At 43.1% G+C, this 27,281-nt stretch overlaps 2 protein-coding genes across 4 annotated transcripts; both read left to right on the forward strand.

The window, feature by feature from the left end:
- Positions 1-294: 294 nt before the first annotated feature.
- On the forward strand, positions 295-16,774 carry sacm1la (SAC1 like phosphatidylinositide phosphatase a). The gene is made up of 20 exons (XM_068710801.1): positions 295-381; positions 2,512-2,609; positions 4,655-4,729; positions 4,821-4,948; positions 9,110-9,259; positions 10,625-10,684; positions 10,761-10,794; positions 10,905-11,006; positions 11,097-11,182; positions 11,327-11,413; positions 11,496-11,564; positions 11,654-11,733; positions 13,030-13,128; positions 13,208-13,346; positions 13,496-13,565; positions 13,655-13,727; positions 13,829-13,922; positions 14,369-14,461; positions 14,561-14,618; positions 15,473-16,774. Exons 1-20 carry the CDS (start codon positions 353-355, stop codon positions 15,607-15,609), a joined length of 1,761 nt encoding a protein of 586 aa, XP_068566902.1. The 5' UTR covers positions 295-352; the 3' UTR covers positions 15,610-16,774.
- Positions 16,775-20,414: 3,640 nt separating this feature from the next.
- Positions 20,415-26,543, forward strand: LOC137872547 (tRNA selenocysteine 1-associated protein 1-like). Of its 3 annotated transcripts, none has more exons than XM_068710803.1 (9): positions 20,415-20,832; positions 21,623-21,720; positions 21,783-21,897; positions 21,987-22,036; positions 23,387-23,518; positions 24,910-25,026; positions 25,124-25,322; positions 25,395-25,428; positions 25,617-26,543. In XM_068710803.1, the coding sequence occupies exons 1-9, from the start codon at positions 20,809-20,811 to the stop codon at positions 25,775-25,777; spliced, it is 930 nt and encodes a 309-aa protein (XP_068566904.1). In that variant the 5' UTR covers positions 20,415-20,808; the 3' UTR covers positions 25,778-26,543. The 3 variants fall into 3 exon arrangements, with proteins under 3 accessions (XP_068566904.1, XP_068566903.1, XP_068566905.1); XM_068710802.1 differs by having other exon boundaries at positions 20,417-20,832; positions 25,118-25,322; XM_068710804.1 differs by having other exon boundaries at positions 20,417-20,832; positions 21,798-21,897; positions 25,118-25,322.
- The last annotated feature ends 738 nt before the right edge of the window (positions 26,544-27,281 follow it).

Raw genomic sequence — 27,281 nt, forward strand, 5'->3', positions numbered from 1 at the left:
AGTATTCATCCAAAATGTAAACGTGGCTGTATGAACCGATGGAATTTGAACTGTGGTTTGTGGGTTTTTGTAGAGGACCTGTTTGACAGGGTACTTAAGCTCAACTCTGAAACAGGATGGAGCTATTCATTGGCTCCTGGCAACATGCAAAGGAAAGCTTATTGCAGTGATTGAACTACAAGTACCACCAATCGTTTCGCCTTGTGGATGCCAGGTTCTCTTGGGTTAGCCGGGAAGCAGCAGTTTGAGCACTACGCCCTCTGTGGGTTTTACAACTTGTATCTGGCAACACACTCAGGCGCCACTCTCACTGCTGCTGTCGTCACACTGAGGTCAGGTAGACGGAGCGAAGATGGCGACCGCCTACCAGAGATATAATTTGTAAGTACATATAATATAGTGAATCGTTTTTAAATCGTTGTTTTCTAAGTCTGATAAAAAAGACAAACGAGAGGCAAAGCTCACGAGTGAGGGAAAGCAGGAGCTGGAGTTCACAAGTAGCGCTAGGTTAGATGACACAGCGGCTGGTCAGGTTAGAACACGAACCAGTCAAGTTTCACTCAACACTCGCTGTGAAGGAAACATGTTGGCATCTTTATGAACACTTGGCAGGAGGTGTATACGGCTGACCATGTCTTCTATCGCCTTACGCTGCAATGAAGGGGTGTGTTTAGTGCGAACACGGTGGCTCAAAGTTAGTTCGTTAACCTAGCTAGCAGCAGATGTTTGTTTAACGTTCTGGGTTAATAATCTATAATCAGGATATTTCGACATTTCCTTTCAGGAGTGTCAATGGGACTGTTGTTTTCTGACACATTGCTTTGAAACGTAACGTTACGTTCTTCACACACTCGCATGACTCACGGACCTCAGTCAGCTGCCCGTGGACCGAACACTGACACCTGGTGAAGCTAAACGTTAGCTGTCGCCAGCTAAGTTCTAACTTTTCTGAAAGTTGACAGAGCTCTCTGTACTTTATGTAACGTTACATATAGCTACCGGTCCTACAGTCTGTGCCGTGTCAGCGGTATCGTCACTGTTCATTGACAGGATGGTCCACTGTTAATCGCAGTACCACAACACAAACATCAGGATATTCACTGTGATGGGTAACTTAAGCAACTTGTTGTAGAGCACACAAAGCGTTGGGCGTGGTCCCTAAACGGTGGGTGTCTCAGTATTATACTGTCCGTTGGTGTAGCACAGGCATGTGAGGTGTGGAAGGCCAACAATGGGGCGTTTGTGTGGTTGTGTCCCCACAGCATTACACGTCACGTTCTTCTGCTGCAGGGGCTTAAAGCTTGGTTACTCAAGTTGTCGCAATGATCTCTGGTCCATTTAAAGCCGCAGTTGATACATGTATTGAAAATTACCTTTTGCTAAAACTATCACTATATCGTGGCCGTAGTATATGACAGAGATAATCTGCGAAAAGAACGGTTCCTCTGCCTCCTTTTAGTGCATTGGCAAGATTCCACTGCACCTGAAGAAATCAACCAATCAGAGCCAAGGAGTCTCTAATATATGTTTATCTCAGACAACTCAGTGATCTCTTTGTCAGATGTTGACCCTGTATACTAGTCACTGACTAAAGTAAGGGCTTATGACAATCCGGTTGTTCCTTTGTAATGGAAGCAGGTTTCTGTCGTTAGCACTGTTGAACTGCACATGTCGATGTGTCCTGTAGCTTCTGAAGGCTACGGCGAATGAATGTGTGAATGGTTAGTTAGTCCTGAAGGGCAGGTGGCACCTTGCATGGTTGATGTGGAGGCTAGGTCCGCTTCATTTGCATCCGCTCTACAGGTAACAGTTGCATCATGGGAAAACAGCAACAGCTGCATGATGGGAAACCAGCATCAGAAACATGACTTTTGTAAACCCTCATCCGACCAACATATTTAACATACAGGACTACTGACAAGAATAAACTACTGTGAGAAACAACCATTGTAGCAAAATGGTTATGTATTACTTCTCAAATTATTAGTAGTTTAATCAATGAAATCTGAAGAAGTAAACGTATTATTGTTATTTTAATAAAGTGTAATGTTGTGTAAAAGGGACACAGACAGAGGACACAATGACTGATGGAGTGTCCTTACTTCACCGATAGTGTGTGTGGTCCTTCAAATTAGGACTTGAATGAAGAAGAAACTGAGAGGAAGAAGGTGTTGCAGATGGCAGGCTGTGGATGGCACTGCTGTGGAAATGTATATTGATTCAATTAATCAAGACAAATTCAATTGGGAACAGATACAAAAAAAAAAAGGGAAATGTATAACTATGAGGAAACATACTTTTGAAACGTGGCTGGTTCCCAATAAGATCATGTTGCTGTACCCACACTCTGCATTCACAGTGGGATCTGTAAGACATTCCTGTCTTGACTAAGAGAGAATCCCAAAGAATTTTCTGTAGCACATTGTGAGGCTCGGTGAACCTGAATAAACGTGTTCAAGCTGTTTATCCCTGGATGAAAAACTTTAACTCAACTCCCTTCTTCTCTCCCAGGCACACAACCCCAGAGAAGTTCTTCATAGAGGCCTGCGATGAGGGCGCTGATGCTGTGCTGGCAATCGACCGGGTCTCAAATGAGATGACCCTCAAAGGTAGAACGTCTGACAAAGACGCTTTAAGCTCTGGTTGAAAGCTGTTTTCACTCTTCACATGTACTTCAAAAATGTACCTTACAGCTAGCCATCAATTACCATTATTGGGATCTATCAGAAGCGTGTTTGGTTATCAGCAAATATAAAAACAGTGTGTGTGTGTGTGTGTGTGTGTGTGTGTGTGTGTGTGTGTGTGTGTGTGTGTGTGTGTGTGTGTGTGTGTGTGTGTGTGTGTGTGTGTGTGTGTGTGTGTTAAACAATAAAGGAAAAATAAAAGAAACACTCAAAACAAGGCAGATTCGCAGTAAAATTCAGGAACTGTTTCTCTATCGCACAGAAAGGAAGAAAGGGAATTTTCTTCCCTACGACCAGCAAATGTCGACTTTAACAGGAAGAGGACGGGGCATAGAAGTCTATTGTTCGTCCAGCGGATGTAGAACTATTCCTAGGTTTTCTTGAAAGCAACAACGTTGTGCGAATCAAATTGCGTGGGATGGCACAGAGCTGTAGGTAGCGCTGATTTTCATAGCCTCAGTGACAGCAGGGCCGTAACACCGGGAGCCCCCTGTGGCCCTCGTCCAATGAGACCTTAGTGTTGAGTTTGGACCAAAAACTACACGTAGGTGAGCTTTAATGTCTCGTGGGGCTTGGTGTGACTTTAACCCAAATCAGGCTGTTGACCCATGTAGGCCAATGTAGGCCCAACTCCCTTTGTTCCAACCGCATGGTGAACTCCCAACACTATGTAAGGGGTACGTGTTCTAGCTTTATTGCCACGATATGTTGCACATACAAGGATTTTGTGAGGTCTTGGTCCTGATGGACCTCAGCCTCCTGCCAGATGGAAGGGGCTCGAACAGTTTGTGTCCAGGGTGAGAGGGGTCGGCTACAATCCTTCTTGCTCGCTTCAGGGTCCTTGAAGCGAACAAGACCTGGAGGGACGGCAGATTGTAGCCAATCATCCTCTCAACAGAGCGAATGATGCGCTGCAGTCTGCCTTTGTCCATGGCTGAACAATTTCAACATACAGTAAATATAAATAGACTAGGAGAGCGTCATATGAGAACCACTGGATGGTATGATGGTACTGTCAAGACGTTTACTGATGAAGCTTGATGGTAGATTTATCAAATTCATATTCAAACCTCTCCTAACTCTTGAGCTTCACTACGGACAATTTTGACTTCTTGATTTAGCATTTCTTTGATCATTTTGACTGTGTTTATGCATATGACATACATTTTGGCAAGGATGTGAAATTCAACTTAAGCTCCTATAATAAGTCTATGATGGACTGTGTAACCAAAATACAGACACTCAGACCCTGAAGGACAAAAATGTCCCACTGAAACCCATTTAAACCACATTATTTGATCCCACTGCCATCACAGTATAACATCATGTTATATGATTTCATGTCAGGCTGTCATTATACACCCCTGGCTTTAATAATGTAGTTGTTACTGTTTTCCATCAGACTGAGCCTTTTCCTCACGTTTGCCCTATGGGGCTAATACATGCTAATTTCCTGGTTTTCGTGTTGTTGCTGCAATGTTTGATGCTATGCATCAAAATCAATGCTATAGCTGATTAATCAGACTTTATAACAGCCAAAACAAAGAAACAAAGTGAGTACACGCTAGCACAAATATCATCACTATGAGGTGAGAAAGCCCCAGAGGTAGCATCTGAAATAAATAAAGCTCAATTAAAACCAGACTAAAAAGGATAGTTATTGACATTTCCCTGACGGAAAAATAAATACATTTTCTGCCTTTTTTTTTCATAAAAACAACCATAGCATTATTTAACCAAAAGGGTTAAAATTTTGAAAATGAATAAATATTTGTAGTTACGATTAGGACTTTTGTTAAACATGACACTAAATCACTATGGAGGTAAAAACATGTTATGTCTTCTCAATCTTTTTGACATGTAACAGTTGAATCAAATTACCAGGAAGTTCATACAGATACAATAGGAAGTGAAATGTGCAGTGCTTTGATGAAGCTTGTAACTTCTGACCCGTTGCGGTGCTTTCCCAGGTAAAAAAGACATCCCCCCCTCAGCGGTCACCAGACCTATATGTGGCATCATGGGAACCATCCGCCTGGTGGCAGGTAGGTACCGTGGTGTTGTCAGTGCTTTGTTAAACGTGTCTTTGAAGCCTGTGTGGAGATAGAGCTTTGACTGCCCGCCTCCACCACACAGGGATGTACCTGATAGTCATCACCAGGAAGAGGAACGTGGGCAGCCTCCTGGGCCACGCTGTGTGGAAGGCTGTGGACTTTGACGTGATCTCTTACAAGAAGACTGTGCTGCATCTCTCAGAGACCCAGGTCAGCAAGACTATTCTCTCAAAATCTGCAAAAGACAATGCTTCTAACGGTCTACACTATACTTTGAGCTGCAGATTCCCCCTTTATTAATGTTGGTGCTGGTGTTTACCCACTGCTTAAGTACAACCTGAAGTATTCTTATTTCAAAAACAACTTTTAATGTACTAGCTCTGTCAGAAGAGAAACGCAACATAACCCATCTTAGGTCCAGCTGGCCTGGATCGCAGTTTCCTCTGCTTCCAGGACCAATCTCTGGACCGGACACGATCAAATGAAACTCCTCTGACTCTTTTTCATAAAACGTTGTATTTTACTTGAAAAACCTCTGAAAGCTTGGTTTCAAATCTTGAATATTTCTCAGCAGCACAGAATATTTCTGACTAAATAAGCAACAATGTTATTTACTAAGAGTTTAACAGTCTGATCTGCTTCATCTGGACTGAGTGGGTGTGGTCAGATCAGATTTGAATCAGAAAAGAAAACAACTTTCATCACATTTTGATTCAGAAGTTGTTAAATCATGATTGGTGCACTAAAATACATAAGACATGTTTTTTTTCTTGCCAGCGCTGTATCTCTTTAAAAAAGTAATGGGAGGACAGACAAATACAGAAAAATTCATTATCCGTTCATGAAGCAGATAATGAAATGAAACCTTTTTAGAGTTCTCCTGTGTCCTTGAAAACACTGCAACATCTTTTGTTATCCTGGAAAATGAGTTCAGCATTCTCCTGTTGTCCTTTTTTCCTGTGTGTTTCCACTCCTGACTAGTAGCAATGGTTTTAAATGTGTGATGCTGAGAGAGTTGAATAATAGTGAATGGGAAGCTTGAGTCCAAACAATGAATGGGAGTCCAAAACACGGACTAAACACTGGCTAACAATACTACTTTTTCACTTTGCTAGCATTTTCTCTTCAAACGCAATGCTGCATTGTTGAGGTAAAATGGACCATGGCATGAACTGTTTAACACAGTGCCGTGAGCCTCGTTAAAGACTCCAATTAATAGTTACAAGTAAAGGAGCTAAAGTATAAGGTGATATAGCCTACTGAGTCAGAGTCCGTGGCAGTTATCCTAGCTAACGCAACAACATTTGAATGGTACGTTGAGGGTCCAGGCTAGCTGGGATGTTGTTTTTGATGCGGAGGAACCGGTTTCTAAAAGCACTTCATCAGAATGGGGGTGAGTGTCATCTAGACTGGACACTGCAGACCTTTTAGGAACAGGAACAGTGGCCGGTCCTCTGGGGATACTGACAGTGGCCAGTCTTCTGAGGACACTGACAGTGGCCGGTCCTCTGGGGATACCGACAGTGGCCAGTCTTCTGAGGACACTGACAGTGGCCGGTCCTCTGGGGAGACTGACAGTGGCCGGTCCTCTGGGGACACTGACAGTGGCCTGTCCTCTGGGGATACTGACAGTGGTCGGTCCTCTGGGGACACTGACAGTGGTCGGTTTTCTGAGGACACTGACAGTGGTCGGTTTTCTGAGGACACTGACAGTGGTCGGTTTTCTGAGGACACTGACAGTGGTCGGTCCTCTGAGGACACTGACAGTGGCCGGTCCTCTGGGGATACTGACAGTGGCCGGTCCTCTGGGGATACTGACAGTGGCCGGTCCTCTGGGGACACTGACAGTGGTCGGTCTTCTGAGGACACTGACAGTGGCCGGTCCTCTGGGGACAATGAAGGGTTTTCAAAATCAATATTGCTTCAAAGTAATAAAATATACAATCCATTAGTGTTACTGTGTGGTATTGCGGTGTACTTCTACTTCAGAGGAAAACATTGTAGTTCTACATTTACCTGATGAGACAATGTTACTGGTTACGCTGTAGATTCAGATTTGACTCACAAAATATAGCAATTCAAATCTGATGCTTTATTATTCATGAAACTATCAGCATCATATAGGATTGTCACACTGGATTGTGTTTTTTTTCCATTTAAATAATGATTGAAAGAAAAACAAGAAGCAACACAGTCATTGTAAGAGCCATATGAGACTTAATAAGATGTGTTAAGTGATTTATGTAAAAACAATTTTGAAATGCTCCTTTAGTCGCGCTACTGACTACGTCACAGCCAACAGCCCTCAGTTGAGGTTAATCAGTCTGCGGAGCAAGATAGTTTTTTGACTGTTGTGCTAACGTTGTGACAAGTTGAGCACAGAATGTTTCTTGTAACTTTATTTTTGTAGAGTAAACCTTTTTTAAATGGAGTTCCTGCCTCTGAAGAATCATTTTTGCGTCAATTGTAGCCATTCAAAAGCTTTCTCTGCATTCCACACAGATTACTATGTGTTGTGTATTATCTTTTAATAGCCTTTTTGAAATAACACCAGTTTGGTCCGTGGGAATTATCTTTATTAAAGTTCAGATAGATTACTAGTTCATATTTGTTGATCCACGTTGAAAAATGAATTTGGCCTCTATGAACTCCATTCTGTAAGATCTGTACTTCTTTCTGAATAACTGTTAGTGTAGTAGTAGTAGTGGTAGTAGTAGTAGTAGTAGTATAGAATGAACACGTACAGGCCCTTTACAATAACAACTGAAAGTTCTGAATTTGGCTGCCCAATGAGGTCCATGCTAGTAGGGCTGGAATACTTTTACTAGTACTCGTACTATTTGATGGTCCAGTACACTATCACACTCTGTTCGTCCTCATGTTTCAGGATCTGTCTTCACACTGTGCTATCTAATTTCAGTGTAGCAGGCAGTGCATTATTCATCTGCTGCTGCCTCTATTCCCTGGTATTGTAATTGATAGAGCAGCCTTGTGCTTCAAGGTAAAACACTGCGTGGAGTGTAGGACTACTGAAGGACTGTAGGTTTTAGTAGCAAGTACAAACTAGTCCAAGTATGAGGACTGGTAGAACAGGACGGCACTGACCTAGTGAGAGGCGTGTAGGAAAGCAGATGGAGTGAGAGAACAGTGGAAGGTGGAGGTAGAGGTGTAACTTCAGTCTCCACTCTCTGTGCTAACCGGCTTAGCAGCTACATCCTATTAGCCCAGCAAAGATGCATGACAGTCAGCCCTGTTGGTTTCCTCTTCAGAAGACTGAAGAGCAGCAGCATGACCTGTCAAAAAGAGAGCGTCACCAAGCCCCTCAGCTGCTGTTGCTATTGACAGTGATAATGACGGATTTACTATTCAAATTCTTATTTCAAAACAATGGCTCCGTGATTTGAGATGGAGGGAGCGAAAATCACTTTCTCATTTCAAGTAGCCAACTGTCTTCGTCAGCTGACCTGACATCAGTGAAGGGGACATTTTGTCAGCTGTAGTCAGCTACTTCATTCTAGCTGACTCGTTTTAAAACTAGAAATTATGAAGGTCTTAAATATTCACATGACGGCTACATACATGAGGCCATGCTAAAAGGCTAAAGCTAACAGGTATTGTATTTAATAATACATAAAAATGTAAAGATATTTCCAAACCAACTTTCCCAATTTAAATGAGATCCTCCTCAAAAGCAGGCAGTTAATGACTTGCTCCATGCTCAACAAAGACTTACATTTGTGTGATCTGTGTGTGTGTGTGTGTGTGTGTGTGTTTATTTATATATATATATATATATATATATATATATATATATATATATATATATATATATATATATATATATATAAAAACATTTTGATTCGCTGTGGTAGTGGTCAGGCTCCAACAGGGCGATCATATCTCATATCTACCATATGACAGGGTTGAGCTGACTGTTTTAATTCAATATATTCATGCTATTTTTAACAATGTGGTGTTCTGCATTACTCATCTAAAGGGTTACTGTGTAATTCATGTTACCTTGTTAAACAGACGAGAATTATGTTGGATCCCATCACATGTTGGTCTTGAGGTGCTGCACTGTTTATTGGTATCCTAACTGACACCTACACTGTACGCTGACTACCAGCTGACAACACGCTGCTCTTAGAACATGCTGCACATCACCTCACAAAGATTTGACCGTGTCAGTCGCTCAGTGGGAGAGGTTTGCATGCAGACAGAGGGAGAGTGGGGGAGGTTTGCATGAGTGGGGGGGGTCGGTGCATCCCGAACACACAGCACCAGTATAACATGAGGATGCAGTTCTCTGCAAAGTGCATCATCATGAGTTTCCTGAGTACTAAAAGTCTGTTGTCTTTCCGCCTCTAGTCTCAGGAGAATAAGACGTTCCTGTCCATGATAAACAATGTGCTGATGACAGACGGCTTCTACTTCTGCACTGACTACGACCTGACGCACACTCTGCAGCGGCTGGCCAACACCAGCCCCGACTTCCAAGAGATGAGTCTGCTGGAGAGGGTGAGACAGTCAATCAGTTGCCTCACAGAGTTTCACACTATTTTCTTTCTGGTATAAAAGCCATCCAGACTGTTTCACTCAAGTGGTCTGAAATGCCCAAATAGATGAGGGAACAGAAGTGATTTTATGGATGTGCTCAGTCTGTATCACATCTGAGTCTGTGGCATGTATGCGACATATCAACAATCCAGGGACCCACAGATCAACAATACAGGGACCCACAGATCACTCTACAGAGCGACTAGCAATACAAAATCTCAAAAAGATTATGAGGGGTAAATCAGGAGCCAGGGAATAGGTGATATTCTGTCGTTTTCTTATTGTGAGCAAATCCCATATGAGCTATAGGACTCCGTTAATATCTCATCGATTAGCCTCATTACCATGAACACACACACACTGTAGTTTATTCTGACTCAATCCAAATACTAACTAGAGCACTAAATGTGGATTAATCCGCCACTAAAATAGTCCCCAATAAATCCACAATTTCTTCCTGTTTGAGTAAAGTCTGCTGAAATCTAAAGAGACCAGCTGTTTCAGGGAATTACTGAGCCTTCACCTTTTAACTTATATACTGTATATACTCTGTTTACACCTGGATAAAACTACAGTCAAATTCCTGTATTTACATATTTGTGTACTAACAGGTGTTTCTATCATTTTGTCCACCCCATTTATATCGATGAGGGGATTCTAAATAGAGCAATTGAGCATCACCTCCACAGCCGATGGTCACACACACGTGTGATGGTACCTTTTGACTGCAAAAGTTTTAGCTCGGTGTACCTGATAAACTGGAAGCTGTGTGTCACTGTGAGTTCAGTAGGAACCAATGGGCTTGGGGCTGAGAGCTGTTGGTTTTAGTCTTTTCTTTTGATTTGTTTACAATAACAAAAATATAGTTCTTTGTAGTTTATGAATGGTTTGTACAAGATCATAATGTAGTGGAGTTTTCTATGTACATTGTTTACACAAATATGTGACAATGCCGAAAGGATTGCCTAAATTACTGCTCAAATGATTGACGTATAATAGTCTTTATCAGCCTCTTGATTCTGATTCAGAGGGCTATTACGATTAGAAAACAAATTTATTTTTCTCACTGTGGGACTACTTGCTACTTTTAATCATCCATAATTTAAATAAGCGTATAAATGTGCTTCCATTGTCCATTATTAATACAATCTTTATAAGATCCTGCGTCTAAGAATCCATTTCCTCACCCCTAGTGCGTACATTGTTTATCCATCATTTTTGATTCTATTTTGTTCTTGGTATGCTAATGCTGATCCTGATGATCATTCTGATAAAGAGGATGAATAATGTGTTGATAAATGACGTGGTGTTTCTTGTGGTTTTCAGGCAGATCAGAGGTTTGTGTGGAATGGGAACCTCTTGAGAGAGCTGGCTGCACAGCCAGAGGTAACACACATGACTGCTGAGCCATTTGTTTTTCTACTTTTATTTCATTCCAATAACTGTCACTGTTTCCCCATAGCTTCATAGGTTTGCACTTCCTGTGGTCCATGGATGTATCCTTTTGATCTGATGTTTTCTAATGGAGCATGAGGCATCTCAACGCACGGTAGATAAGGTGAGATGAATTCCTGAGCAAAGAGTTTCCTTGACCCTCCTGGTGCAGTCATCGTCATGAAGCCATGTCGTATAAACGGAAAGATCTTTGAGTGGATCCTCATATCCAGGAGGAGCTGCTTCCGGGCCGGCGTCAGATACTACGTTAGAGGTAAACCTGTCGCATGACACCGCCTCTTTGTTGAACTGCAATATGAAGGTACAACAGAAGCTAATGCTGTCCGCCTCCTGCTGCCTCCAGGCATCGACTCTGAAGGCCATGCTGCCAACTTTGTGGAGACCGAGCAGATAGTTCTGTACGAGGGAGCAAGGGCTTCATTTATACAGGCAAGTATGACAGCCGGCCCTGTTCCAGACTACGTGGCTCATTGGTTCCTGGCTTTTTCTACGTTTTTCTGTGCAACATTTTGTCCAAAACTTAAAGCGTTCAAGTTTGAGAAATGCAGATTTCCCTTTGTTTTTCATCCCCAGACACGAGGCTCCATCCCCTTTTACTGGAGTCAGAGGCCCAACCTCAAGTACAAACCTAAACCCGTCATCAACAAAACCACCAATCACGTAAGAGCAGGCCTTCTCCTGTTTCTGTGTGCTTTTTAATGGCGAGGTGTGAAAATACTAACCGTGTGAAAACGTTGTATAGATGGATGGTTTCCAGAGGCATTTTGACTCTCAGCTCCTCATCTACGGGAAGCAAACTATTCTGAACCTGGTGAGGACCCTTACTCGAGCTCTTTCCATTCTCTCTTTGAAAGGAAATATCAGCAAGTTCTTCTGAGGCCAATTTGTGTGTTTTTCCAGGTGAACCAGAAGGGCTCAGAGAAGCCACTAGAGCAGGCCTTTGCCAAGATGGTGTCTGGCATGAACAATGGTATGCTCAGGTAAGTGTCCCTCCGTGACTTCACTGACTACATGGTCCCTTATGACATCATTCAGGGGTCATTACTGGTGTAACCGGAGAAGACCTGGCTACTGTAAATCTGTGTATACATGCAGCAGGTCAGTAATCAGATTTCTTTCATACCTGTGACGTTCTTCTGACGTTCTTCTGGAAGAGCAGCTTTCCTCTTTTCATACATTCATGTCAGTGTTTTGTCAAACCAGTGTGATATTAAGCCAGTCGAGCCTGTTCCAACAGCGGTCTGGACCGGTGTACCGATTGGTACCACTAGGTGTCAGACTTGACTCAGTCGGCTTCATCGCTCATGATGAGACTCTGCTAGTGCAACAGAACATAATAGAGGAGGATGATTGGATGCTCTGCCATGTCTCATCCATTCAGTCAGAAAATGTGCTTTCTAACATTTCTCCCCGCCCACCTCTCAATGTCGTCTCCTTCATGTTGGCAGTAAATGGCACATGTCCTGTCAGACAGTAGTGGCTCTGTTACTCTGTTTATGAGCAAACATGATATTGTGTTAATCATGTTATAATCAAAAGGAATACTGGTTTGATTTAGCGGCGTGTTGCTGGTGGGGGCTGTCAGGTTGTATACAATCCAACCTGTTTAAGCTCATACACCGGACTGGACCGGCAAACCGGCACTCAACCCAACTCTATTGTGTGTCTCAGTGTGATCCGCTGTCTGTGCAATCAGTGCAATTATTTATGTATTTTGTCATCAATTGTTTAGCTGATATATTTACTCTCCACTGTGGTACAGACAGACAGACAGACTGGTCTCTATCAACATGCTCACGTTATTTTGAAGCGTAGCCTAGTGGTCATAAAATGTGCACGCATAGGCAATCTTATTAAGGGTGAACTATGACCATTATGATTCATACACAGTCCAAGAATAGTAGTGAACATGAACCACTCTCTACCAAATCCATAAACTAGACTTACATGTTTTATGATTATGCTGGGTGTGCTAACTTGAGATTTAGATGGTATAGGAACATCTGGGCACACCTGCTGCTGCTGCTGCTAGGGGAACCAGGTTTCTCTAATCCCCAGCCCGATCACAGAAACCAGGTGTGAGAAATCATCTTCCTGGAGAAAGCCGGCTGTAACACAGTTACATTTACATTTTAAGACACCTTCATTTTCCGTCTAGCTCTCATTAGAAACTGTAAAGACGACCTCTAGTTCCGCCTCTTCTGTGACAATGAATGCTGAAGACATCTCCTCCTCATCGGACTCTAGCACTGTGACATTGTGTCCTCTTTCCTCAGTTACGTCGCCTTCGACTTCCACAAAGAGTGCAGCCACATGAGGTGGGACCGTCTCCAGATCTTAGTGGATGATGTCGCTGAGACACAAGACCAATACAGGTAACTTCACCAGCATCTGTTCGGGGCTAATATCTGTTGTATACTGCGTAGGAATATTCAGACTTTTCTCTGTGTGTAGCTACTACATGGTGAACCCAGACGGGAAGACGGTGGCCCAACAGAGAGGACTCTTCCGCAGTAACTGCATGGACTGCCTGGACAGGACCAACGTCATCCAGAGCCTGCTGGCCCGACGCTCCCTTCAGTCTCAGCTTCAGGTATTTCTAACCTCACTACCGCTCGGCCTTTTTAGAATCGAGGAGTAAATCCCACGTATTCACTAATGTCATGTTATTTTGGAGAGATACAGGTTATTGAATTTAACATCCTGCGTCTTCTCATCTGTAATGTGCCTGTGTGTGCACAGAGGATGGGGGTTCTGAATGTGGGTCAGCGGATTGAAGAGCAGGCCGAGTTCGAAAAGATCTACAAGAACGGTAATGTCCTCTGTATGCTGGACTGTAAGCATGTGTTGTGTGATGAGTAGAAGTGAGCCCTCACTGTTCTCTGTGTGTGCTCTAACCAGCATGGGCTGACAATGCCAATGCATGTGCTGTTCAGTACGCAGGAACTGGAGCCTTAAAAACAGACTTCACAAGGTACAGTCTGTTACATCCTATACCACACATCAGTTGACTACCGTGTTGTTTTCTGGAGCCCCCCCCCCTGCAGTAGTTTAATGACCTGATGTCTCCATCAGGACGGGGAAGAGGACCAGGTGGGGGCTGGTGATGGACGGCTGGAACTCAATGATCCGCTACTACAAAAACAACTTCTCTGATGGATTCAGACAGGTAGGATGTCGATGACAGGATGTGTCGTAGATACATCATCATTGAAATAAGTGGGGAAACTTAATTACCAATATTCAGTAGACTAAACTAACACAAAGCTGCCTTGAATTTGGCAGTGAAGACAAAAAGATATCACCGGATCTATTAATACACACACCGTAGCAGCACATTGTAATTTAATAAGTAGTTAATGCACACCTTCACTATAGCAGGATCTCTTTAACAAGATTGTGGTTGAAAGATGGACGAGAATCCACATCCTACTTTAGTGCTTCTATTTCCTGTTCATGTCGCACTATAAGTTCCAAGCTTTACCACTTTAACCTGTCATGTTTAACATTTCAATGAAGCTGTTGATGAAATGAGCCCCAACAAGAAAATAAATCAGATTTAGAATGGTGTGATGAGTCCAGTCAGCGTGTCGATGTGGTTTTTGTTGCTTTCAGGATTCCATTGACCTGTTTCTCGGTAACTTTGCTGTCGATGAGTCTGATGGACCCACTCCTCTTCGTGTGCAGAAGGACTGGAAGTTCCTCACGGTCAGTATATCTGTATTGTCCCTCTCATCATCGTCATCAGCAGCAGCAGCAGTTCATGTGACTGTTAGTCTAACCTTTTGAATTCTGCTTTTTTTGCAGCTGCCCATCATTATGCTGGTGGCATTTTCGATGTGCATCGTCTGTCTTCTCATGGCCGGTAAGTTCTTCTCTGCTTGTCGGCACTTTTATCATCTCTGTTGGTTCAGTCCATCAGGGCTGCAATCTTATTCTATTAACTTATTTAAAGCTACAGGGAATTCTAATTTGTGAATGAATAGGTCTTAACATTGTTAGTGGCGTTGCTATCAGCTCATAGAAATGTTATCAATGGCTATTTATTTCTTCCCTGTTGACTTCGTTACTTTACTTTCTTCTCTCGGTAGAATGAACTTAACAGTTGAGAATAGTGACTTTTGTCTAGTAATAACACAAGTGAATAAAACAAGGACTATGGGGTGACCGTGGCTAAGTGGAGAGCAGGGCAGCCTTTCAATCAGAGGGTCGTCGGTTCGATCCCCGGCTCCTGCTCTACTAGTCTCATGTCAATGTGTCCTTGAGCAAGACACTTAACCCCAAAAATTGCTCCCGTAGCTGCGCCTACGGTGTGTAGATAGATACTGAATTGTAAGTCGCTTTGGATAAAAGCGTCTGCTAAATGACTGTAATGTAATGTAATATTACAGAAGAAAACCTGTCAATGGACCCTTCCCGTTCGCTATGATCCACTGAGTCTACACAGGCTACGTAGCCACAGCAGCGGCTTCACTCCTCCGTCAGAAGCACAGTAGCAGCACAGTACAGTCGCTATAGTTGTCAGTGTCAAACCAAGGAAAATGCAGCTGTTACTCCAACGGTGTAGACTGTATCCATTCAAGTAGAAGTGAATCTGGTCAGATGTGTGTGAGATGGACGGCCGCGGCTGAAGCACCTCTGCCTTTAGCTGAAGAGCTTCAGGAGACCGCTTCTTGTGGTTTTGACAACCAGAATAAATGACTGCAATTTGTCTTGTAGGTGACACATGGACAGAGACCCTGGCCTACGTGCTGTTCTGGGGTGCTGCTAGTGCCATCATAGCCACTATCATCCTTTTCAATGGCCAAGACTTTGTGGATGCCCCCAAACTGGTTCACAAGGAGAAGCTGGACTGAGTGTGTGTATGTGTGTGTGTGTGTGTGTGTTTGTGTGTGTGTGTGTGTGTGTGTGTGTGTGTGTGTGTGTGTGTGTGTGTGTGAGAGAGAATGTGAGGAGTGTCTGTAGTCTTCTTCCCCAGGTCTGGACTCCAGACTGATCTGCTGCCTCCATACTACCCTCCACACCTGTTTGTCTACAACATCTTGTACTTTCTTCAGTTGTTCTGCACACACTCTGTCACATGGTCTACCTTATATTTACATACTGTATCTTGAGGTTGGTTTTCCTGGTTTGTTGGTTTTGTTGGTTTTGTTGGTTTTGTTGGTGTTATGTTGTCAGTTATACAGAGACTTTGTGATGGCACTTTACTTTACTGTTTCAATTTTCTTTAGTTTCCTTTAAAAAAACAACAATGTATAACACTACTGCTCATTTTCTTATTCCTTTACCATTCTTAAAATGTTAAATGTCATAATGTCATAACGAGCATTTTTCTGTTGTGCTTCAGTGCACACCTTTAAGTGAGAGGTCCTACACACCCACACCTGCGTTTTCATTACTCTGGCTGAGTCGACCTCCAGTCAGGGTGACGTTTGGTGGAGCTATGCTGAAAATGTCATGATGTCACCAAACTCTACGGACCAATAGAAAAGATAGAGCTTGTAAGATGTCCCGCCCTAACGGGTCCAATGAAACCAACGGAGGAATGAAGGAGGCGTTACGTGTAGTTTGGACATCTTTTTGAACGTGTGGGCGGAACCCAGCTGAAACGCTGTCTGAAGTTGATGTGTGAACACCTCTGTTTGTTTGGTGTAGGGCCGCTGGTGCACACCGAGTTATCGGAGCTCTTTCACTGTCAGCAGCTGCCTGCTGCTGTTTGGACTGTAAAACCAAAACAATGAGCTGAAAGAAGCACAAAGCTCTGTTGTGCTTCAGAGATGCTGATAATTCTGTGTTCATCGCCGCAAACGAGCCCTTTCACATCACACACAGTCATTTGATCCATTAATAATATAAAATGATTGATCAGGGCAGCTTTGAAGCTACTTAACGTAACGATATTCATCCCAAACAGATGATTTATTTACGTCAAATAACATTCATATAACATAACGCTCACTCTCAGGAGACGTGGCACCTAAACATGCAATTTATTGAAACATAAATGATGTATCTAACTGATGAATAGAGCACCCTGTGTCGTCTGTCCATGTGGAGTTTTGAATGTAACTAGCCTTACAAACTAGCATATGAAATATGAATATTTGGCTGATCTGTATCTAACTGAGTGAACAGTGTGTCTTCCTATGAAGCCAACTTGGCTAGTATCTATGACGATTTGGCACTTTGGAGAGTTATGCAATGTGCTGCCTGCATACACGCGTTACTGGTTTCTCCATAGTGAGTGTTCGTACTCGGTGTCTAACATGGTTCCAGATCTCTGCATCTCAGATGGTACAGAGGTTCAAACCCAGCGGGAGAATCAATTGATTTATAGGCAGGATGATGAATCGGTACGTTGTCTTCCCACATCTCTAGTGAGCTAGTAGAAAAATAGCCTGAACAATGTTGACTGGCGTGGCTGAGATGGACACAGGTTGTTGTTGTTAGTGGCCTCACAGCGTCTTGATAAAGGTTGCTCACAGAAAACTAGAACCTCCTAAAGTTTCCACTTGGGTAAGTCGACCCATAGCAAGCATCTCTGTGCATTCCAACACTTTGTTGCAAATCTTTATGATCATTTTCAGCCATTATTTTTCTCCAGTAACGTCAGTGTGTCCAGCCACAGAGCCCTGAAGCCCCGCCCCCTCTGTGTTTATTCAAGTTTGTTAATATTGAACTTTAGCGTGTCTACCAAATTCGACTTGGCACTCCCTTGGGTCCCCAGAAAAACACCTGCCAAGTGTGAAGTAGATCGATGAGCAGTTTTTGAGATGCGTGAAGGACGGACAGACATTCCGTGCTTCATGGTTTGATGGACCTTTCTTATTCTAGGCAGCTAGCTACATATGTGGGAAGATGACATCCCCATTCTTAATGCTGCGCACAAAGCTCTGTTCAGGGGATGAAACGGCAGACCTCTTTGAGTCTCTTAACAAATGGGAGATGTGAGCATCTAATCGAGGTCTGGAGCCAGGTTCGTTCGTTTGTCAGAACAATTAGCCTGTAGCACTTTTTACCGTCATGGTTGATGTCCATCTCCGCGTCCCTGGGTTGATCCATGGCAACGTGCAATGTTGACAGTGTCTGTCTGAATTCAAGCATTTTTAAATTCTTCACATCGTGGCTTTGATTGTAATGTTACCTGGAGATATCACACGTAGTTCTGGGGTCGTCAGCGCTTCAGTGTCTCCACTGTGTTGAGTGAACAGGCGTCTGGTGTTCATGGTGTGTCCATGTGGGCTTCATCATTCCACTCATGTTTGAAAGGAAGAGGGCCTACGCACAATGTCACCATTCTGACCTCCATTTGATATCTTTATATTGCAATTTCTTATTCTAGCAGTCTTAAAAACTAGTGTTATACTGTATCTTGAGAATACCACATAATTATGTTGTGGTGAAGTCCAAACACTCTCCAGATGATCATTAACAGTGATTCAATTGGATCTCAGACCTAAATACGCATTAGTAACCACAGAGGCTCCACAGTTTACCGTGGTTCAGTTTCCTCAGAGCGTTGGGATTTGTGTTGCTCTGGTCCAGAGGAGAAGTCCAAATGCAGACTTCCATTCCTGCCCCTCATCCAATATTTAAAGACATGATTTGGCTTCGACACTCAGATGTTAATTAAAGATGGAGCCTACGATAGTCTTCTTTAGCAGTCTGGCCCCCCTTTGCCTTCTTATTCTGTGTATTATTTCACATGCAGGATGTGTGCTGTTAGTTGTCCATGATGTGTTCAAGATCATTCCTGCAGTGTAAACATGATCTCATGTATCCCGATCACAACAACTCGTGGTAGGCTACAATACATTAGGTGAGTGGTTGATTTGAATTTAGTCAAATGTTTATTTTAGGTATGATCATGCTAGCATTTCCAAGAGGTTGTTTCATTCTGATCTGAACTATGTAACTTTGTGTAACAGTATAGGTCAAAGTCCACTTACGGAGTCCTAAAGTCCCGAAAAAATAGTCTTTAAATCTTGTGCACACAAGAAAAAAAAAACTTGTGAACAAGAAAATGTCTTTCGTGAACAGGATGACGTGTAAACAAGATGAGTGTGTGTAAGAAAGAGCTGTGTGGGAACGACATAACGTGCACATTCATAGGTTGTCCAACAAGACAATAAAGTGTGCAAATAAGATCAAACATGCACATAATATATGGATCTCTTATTTACTCAACCTAGGTTGTGTGATAAAAGAGAACTTGTGACTTGAGGTTAGCTAGACTTTCTGTGGTCTTTATGCGTTGTTGTGGAGCTACAGTAGTAAGTGGACAAAGCGTTTCTGTTCAACGACTTTTTACAGGAACATCTCGTATGTAATGTGTGCAGTGGAGGTGAAATCTGTCTCATGGACATGTTCTTGTAATGCCTTTTACAGTGCGAGTTAGATGTAATACAGTATCATTTGTGAGTGGAAGTGCTGACGGTCATTCAGCAGCACCTTATTTGAAGTGTGCTTGGACACGTTACCCTACTAGAAGAACAGATCTGTCCACCGTGTGCTGCTGCAGGTTCCACAGGTTCTGAAGACCTGCTGCACTGAGGCGTGCGATGCGATGTGTGTGTGTGTGTGTGTAACGTGACAAGCTCACTTTACTGTGGACCCGGGGCCGTTTTCTTTTTCCTGGGGATTTGGGGGTTTAGAAATGTGTGGGGAGCTCATTCTTCATTTAAGGAAATAAATTTTAAAAAAAGCGTTTGAAATGAAACATCTTTCAACATCTTTTTGCAAGTTGTACTTGGGATCATTCAGAAATTGTTGTTAAAGGATATTGCACAAAAACATATTTTGTTTGATGAAACCCTGCGCTGAACAGCTGATGCTGGTGTTTTTATGTCTGAAGGTTGCCCATCATCAGTGTCGTATATGAGGAACATTGGGGTTGTATAGCTAGGAATGTATCATTTTAACGCTGGAAACCACATTCCTGTCTGAGGTATTGGAAGCCAGGATGGGTTATTTAGTTTAATGGGCTTGTGTTTCTCACATTCTTCACACACTTCATCCAGTTCTTTATGTAGTTCTCAATAAACTGCAGAGAACACAGAGGCTGTTTTATTAGACTGCATTAGTTTTAGCAGGGTGTACGTAATAAGATGAGAGCTATTATCTATATCTATATAGATATACAGTGTATAGAGACATAGAGATATGGATGGATGGATGGATGGATGGATGGATGGATGGATAGATAGATATATGTCATACATAGATATACAGTACAGAGGAACTAAATAGTTTTCCTGGTGCGAAGTAGTGTGAACATATAAATACTGGTAATATGTAGTAATTTAAATGCAGATTATCTTTATAGAGATTATATCCAATTTATCTGGTGACCCTTTGGAGGGGCCAGACCCCTAGGTTGGGAACCACTGAACTACTTGGATAGGCCACTTAGATACTTCTGGGTCACTCAGTTGGGAACCTTCCTAAGCAAAAAGGACTAGTTTGTATCTATGGAAGTATCTAAGTGTCTTCCATGATGAGAGCTGGTCGAAGTCTCTAAATGCTAAGGAAAGGTGCTTTAATGCTTCCTTTATTAGCTCCTTCAGCATAGGAAACACTGGACCTTCCTTTACGAAAGGAAAGTAGATCATTCCGCCCCACAATTCCTTGCGGCGGCAACATTTAAAGTGACGCACCATTCAGCCGTCCATTAAAAACAAACGATATGGTTGTCTGACACAGGTTTAACAATTATACTCATACAGTCATAAAGTAATGGGATTCATGCTGATGAATATGAACAGGACGTCAAGGAAAAGTGGTTAGGAATAGACGATAGGCGGTAATTTATGGACTTTTCGACCGCAGCCAAGAGTTTTGGGACGGCCGTTAAGATGGAGGAGCAGAACAACTTCCGGTTCAAGCGAGGAGCGAGGAAATGACAAATAATAGACTTGGGATGTACTCTTCGTGTACTTCCCACTTTTGCTATTCCGCTACGTTAGTCGGCATGTGCAGCCTTGAAGGTTCCGCCTAATTGACGACGTTTATTCTCAGATAATTCACTTTGGAATATTTCCACCTTCAGCAGCAGCATGAGCACGTTATGGATGGGGAACGTGAGTACTCCACACTTTACAGCTACTTTACTGCGATGAGTCGTGTGGTGTGAGCACCGTGTTAGCTAGCGCTACCTTAGCATCGGCACACACGCTGTATGAATGGAAGGCAATTCAAAACTCCCTTTTAGAAAACCAACACTTAACTGTTGCCCTGTTCGTTGGGTTTCACTTTGTATGGACTAACGTTAGCTGAACGACTGTTTAAGTTAAACAACACGTAATGTTAGCAGTCAACTCAGTAGAGCACAGCGTCTCCAGGTCCCTCTCCTCTAACATAACGCTTTCAGTGTGTATTCTCCATCTCGACCTCAACAGACCAGGTCTACATTAAAACCCACTGTGCTTATATTCCTAAACCTGAACTAGACTAACATGGAGACTGTAAAGACCCCCCTTTCAGAATGGTGAAGTCCCACATGTTTCCATCCAGATAACTAGATGTGACGTTAGATAAAAGCCCATTGTGTGAAGATTTGTCAAAGCTGGACCACATTTGATAAAGTGACTGTTTAAAACCCCTTTTTTAAATTCAGCTTTTTATGCAGATATTGCAATGAAAGCAATGCAATTGTTTCTTTATCTGCTTTGTTCAGTTTTGCCCCCTAGAATACATAGATTGAAATGGGCTTTAACAGCGTTTAGGTGCTCCATGATGTCCAGAAGCTGTCTCACAACTTTAAGTGGTGATGGAGCATCAGCTGATCTCCTTAGCTTTCAGCTGAAAGTATGAATGGGAACCGTTATGGAATGTGTGCTGAGCTCTCTCTTCCAATCTGTTGGTCTGTAGCTGGAGGCCTACATGGATGAGAAGTTTGTCACCAGATCCTTTTCCACCATGGGGGAGCAGGTGATTAATGTGCGGATCATACGCAACAAGATGACCGGGTGAGCGCTAAATCCACAAGCATTTGTCTCTTTTGGACTTGATCTATTCTGACGTTAAACAGTTTGTCATCACCCAGGGGGGCTCTGGGCTACTGTTTTGTGGAGATGACAGATGAGGCCACGGCAGAGAGATGTCTCCGCAAAATCAACGGAAAAGCCTTACCAGGAGCCAATCCGGTATGGGAGTTCAGACAGGAACCATGTTTCTTATGTTTTTGTCTCGGTTGTCCGGAGAAATGGTATTTTTTAACGTTTCTTTTTCACAGCCCACAAGATTCAAATTAAACCGAGCCACCTTTGGGAAACAAGAAAGTGGGTGAGTCCATGTGGAGGAGCAGGAAATCAAAGATGACCGTGACATTAAAGGGTGACGTCTGTGTTTTTCAACCTGGACCTTATTTCCTCATGTGTTTGAGTCTAACTGACTAATGGAGACGAGCTGCAATGTAATCCTATCGGCAATTCACGTCTACTAAAAGTGCTTGTTTTTGCCACTGACAGGCTTTGATTGGTAATGTACCATTATGGATCATGTGTTGCCAAAAGACAACAGTGGAAACTCGACTGGCAGCCGTGCAGAGTTTGTTGTGTTGGAGCACAGAAAGCTAGCTTAGTGCTATTTAAAGATTTCCATTGTCATGGCTGAATGTGGAGATGATTTTGACAATATGCATGAGGTATTTGAATTCGATGGCCGTCTGTATTTCTTTGACTCTTGAGTATATGTTAACCCTACGAGTTACAGGAGGGTGAACCAGCTGCTGCTCAGGAGACTGGTGGTGAGAGCCCATGTTCACATGTCACATGACTTCTCCTTGGACATAATACCAAACAGACTGGATCAAGGGAGAGCAAAGCCTTTTATTTCTCTGTAGGGTTCTTTCCATTTCTAACAATCTGAGCCTGTTAGTGGTGAAAACGAGTGCTTTTAGTGGCCACAACAGCGCGTGTTTAGGGCTGCACAATCGATCAAATATTAATCGCAATCATGATTTTGTCTTCCCACCACGAAGTGAAGTCGATCGACTGCAGCGTTTTAAAATGAGCGCTCGCTCGTAGAAAACACTGCAGCACATCAAATCGATTGTATTTCTATTTTGCCTGTAGGAGATGCTCTGTGAATGAGTCTCATTTTGATGCAGAGGTTTGTACATCAGCAGGAATGTAGCACAAGATGGAAGGGAAGGCAGTGCAGGATTAAGTGGAGCAACAAGAGACCTCGGTAGAACACAGAACAATAATCATAAACAGTGACGCTATAATAAATAAGTAAACATTTATAAAAAATATAATCTGATTTAAATATGAAGTGTTTATATTGCTCATACATACATTCATATTGTACACAAATGAATGGTTTCTTATGTCACGTGCGTTATATTGGGAGAGGTGTTTATTCAAATTGTGATTCATTTAAATAAACCAAATCTTGACCATCATTTTGGCCACCATCGTGCAGCGCTTCACATATTTGCATTGCAGCTCGGGTCACAGCGTTATCCATCAGTACTGGACCGTATGCAGAGATCCTCGTCCCCATTAGTCACTTCAACGCAAAGACATGAGACGGGAGCTTGAAGAACACCGACGCTTCCCTCTTAAGATGTCTCCGTGATGATGTAATGAGCACTGACTCGTCGCATGTCTTTCTTTCCTCTTGTTGTAGTCAGATGTATTCTCTGTTTGTGGGAGACCTCACTCCAGAGGTGGACGATGGGATGCTGTACGAGTTCTTTTACAACCGATACCCTTCCTGTCGAGGTGGGAAAGTGGTGCTGGACAGCATGGGCAACTCCAAGTGAGTAATCTGGAGAAAATCTGTGACAAATGTGCGTGTATATTGTTGGCCTGCATCGGTGTAGGGATGTGTTCACGGTGCTCATTTAGCCGTTCAACAGTGTGTTGAAGAAGCAGGAGTCCTCCACAGTGAAGCTAGTGGTACCACTCGTTTTCAGTAGGTTCAGCTGGGAGAGGTGCTCAAGCAGCAGAGCAGCATCAAACGCGCTTCAGTCAAACTCGACAAACTAAATGAAACTGGCCAAAGCCGACTTCTTTCCCCCGTTTACAGTTTGAGCGAAATAAACCCGTTCACTTTTCCTCCATGGCTCCCGTTTACAGTTTGAGCGAAATAAACCCGTTCACTTTTCCTCCATGGCTCAACGGCTGCACGTGTGGAAGCCGGTAGATCCCACAGACCACTGCATTTAAGAGAAAAACACACTCGACACCGGAAAAGAAGGTACAAGGGTAGCATTTAGTGCTGCAGGTCTTGAAAGGACCACCTCCCACAAAACATCTTCTGACCACTCTCACAAAACGCCACAGAAAGCGGTGGGACCACCCCAAGAGGACCCAGCATGCCCCCTGCTAATGTCTGAAATATGAACCAGGCTGACCCTGCAACAGGAAATCAGAGACTGTGCGTCTTTACAGAGACCTGGCTTCATCGTAACGTCCCAGATCAAGCTATTGCATTTGAAGGGCGGACTGTATACGCGCCATCAGAACGCAAGACTCCGGGAGGCGGACTGTGTTCACGTCGATGATGCTTGGTGCTCAAACATAGTCAAAGTCGATGGACAATGTTTCCTTGATGTTGAATTTTTAATGCTAAGATGTTCTCCATAATATCTGCCCAGAGAATTCAGCAGTGTTTGTTGCTGCTGTTAACTCTTCCTCCAGATGCAAAGAAAAAAAAGGAAAAAAAAGTGCACTACAGGAATATACATCAACAGTGACATCATCACATATCAGCAAATGTGTTGATGATGTGATCACAATAAAATCAATCCCCAACCAGAGAGAATGGATGAATGGAGAGGTGAGAACTCTATCCAGAGACGCAAAAGCTGCCTTTCACTCAGGTGACAAGGAAGCATACAGCATCACCAGAACAAGACTGAAAGCTGGCCTCAAGGAGGCAAGGAGGAGGAGTCAAGAGAGACCTCAACACCAACAACACTAAAGACATGAGGCAGGTGATCCACAACATCACAGGCTACAAAACAGGAGCATCCCCATCATGTGCCAGATGAGCTGAACACCTTTTATACTCGCTTTGATCTCCTCAACAAAGAGTCAGCTGTCAAGTCTGGTGTGTTTAGTCTGGCTTTGTTTTAATGTTGGTTTAAGTAACGATCCTGTCCTCGTCAAATACAAAGAGGTCAGCTGTACTGTGTGTCTCTGCAGGGGCTGTGGCTTTGTTCAGTTCCCAGACGAGCGGCTGCAGAAGCGGGCTCTAGAGGACTGTCAGGGTGCTGTGGGACTGGGTAGTAAACCTCTGAGGCTGAGCCTGGCTGCTAACAAGTGAGTTCTTCTGCTCAGCTGATTTGATTTGTGCCAGGAGCACAAGCCAAGTGATCGGAGTTCAGCGGTGTGTCTCTCCCTGCTTCTTGAGTTTAAGGAACAGGCAGCAGCAGCAGCCGTCGGAACACAGATCATGGCAGTCCAGCTCGGGGTACAAGCCCGCCTATGACCAGTACAACCAGTACCAGCAGCAGGCCTATCCGGGCTATTACCCCTCCTGGGGCTACGATCAGACTGGAGGAGGGTACGGCTACAACTACCAGCAGTATGATTACACGCAGTACCCCCCACCACAGGTAAGTGATGACACCCGTCAGCCAGTCCTCCTCAACAGACGTGACTCCCTCTAACATGTGTTCTCTGTCTAGGAGAGTGAGGCCGTTCAGGACGATGGACTTGAAGGTTAGTATTGGGATTAAGGACAACAAATTCCCCTTCCTGTTATCATTGTGTATCAATCAGAGTTTTGATTGTTTAGTCTCCAGGTTGTTTATTGTAAATCTTAAAGGTGTTGATTGCATTAAATGATTCAGGATTTCTGTTGTCTGCTCCGTGAAGCTTTTTTGTCATCGACCGTCTCTGTGCTGCAGATCCCAGTCCAGAGCTGGATGTGGTGGAGGCCAACAGGAAGTTCATGGAGCTCAGTGAAGAACTGTACGACGCTCTGATCGAGTGTCACTGGCAGCCAGCTGAGCTGTCCACAGAGCAGGACTATGAGACGTCCAGCCTTCCAGAGCCCGTCTACTGCTGACTCGGCGGCTTTGATTACAGACGTCTGCGAGCAGCGTGGATCCTTGAAGGACTTGAAGGACAGAAGTCCTGCTAAGGGTTCTACGACAAAACATGTTTCTGATGTTTTTAATGGAGCCACGGAACACACCGAGTAGATAACGTGTGAATGGTGTCAAGTCTCAAAATGTTATGACACAAAACATGGAATGTAAAATGAAACGATTAAAAACTAAAATGGCATGGATGAAGTAAACCAAAAAGAAATGATACCATTACACACCAAAGTGACATGTAAGCTGACATATTGGCTGCAGGTACGATACACATGATGATGTGCTCCCATTGAAGCTGTATGCAGATCATTACAGCAGCATTCTGAGGACACGTGTTGGTAGAGAAATGAATCTGTTGCCTTAGGTCATTCATTAGAGTTGATCCATGTCTCTTCATACTGACGTGTTTAATCAGGCTTTAATATAAATGGCACCTATTAGTCATCTTCATCACACATATGACTAGAAGAACGTCAGTTTGCCCGAGTATCACTGTGTTTCATGTGTATGTAACCGTTTGATGTGACTGTTGAGTCTTTAAAGTTGATCTGCAGCTAATGAACTAAAAAGAACACAGAAATCATTCCAATCTGTTCGTGACTTATTACCTTAACATGTTAACAACATATATAATAACATAAGATATAGTACATAGTACATTGATTCAGTGCTGAGTATAGTTTGGAATACACAACTTCTGAAGGATTTGAAGAAATAAAATGAACGAATGTCTTAAGTTGTGAGTTATTTTGGCAGGTTTCAAAGTACCTGGCCTCCATGGTGCCGGCCCATCATAATCGACACAGCCATTTAGATGAATGCCAGTTTTGTTTTCATCTCTACTCGTGTTGCCTTTATTGAGAATGTCATTTGAACACATGTAGAGAAAAGCTTGTTCTTCTTTGATCAAACTATCTTGAATAAAATGAGCGTGAAGCTGAAACGGCACAACCGAAATGTGCTGCTCAAATCAGTCCCGCTCTTTGAAGCCAACGGTGATTTGAAAATCTTTAAAGTCACACATGTTGGAGGCGTCGCTAGCCTTGTTCCACAGCTGTACATAATTGTTGGAATGCTGATTCAGCAAGTATTGTTCTTCAACTGCTACTACTACTACTGCTATTCATGCTACTACCAGTACTAATACTACTACAGGTATTAGTACGACTGCTACTAGTACTACTACTACTGCTACTTCAAATACTGCCATTACTACTACTACTTCTACTACTACTACTGTTATATTAAATTCTACGACCACTACTACAGCTATTACTACGACAACTGATACTACTACTTCTTCTTCTAATTACTAATACTTCTACTACTAACAATACTTCTACTATCACTACAACTTCTGCTACTACTACTACAAATATCACTACTGCTGACGTTTGTTAAGCCACAGAATCCGTTCGAATATATTAAAATGTTCAGCTCTTTCAGGAGAGGGTGATATGACTTATCATA

Source organism: Cebidichthys violaceus, unplaced genomic scaffold, assembly GCF_023349555.1.
Source record: "Cebidichthys violaceus isolate CVI_PGR_0920_01 unplaced genomic scaffold, fCebVio1.0.p SCAF_16, whole genome shotgun sequence".
Lineage (NCBI taxonomy): Eukaryota > Metazoa > Chordata > Actinopteri > Perciformes > Stichaeidae > Cebidichthys > Cebidichthys violaceus.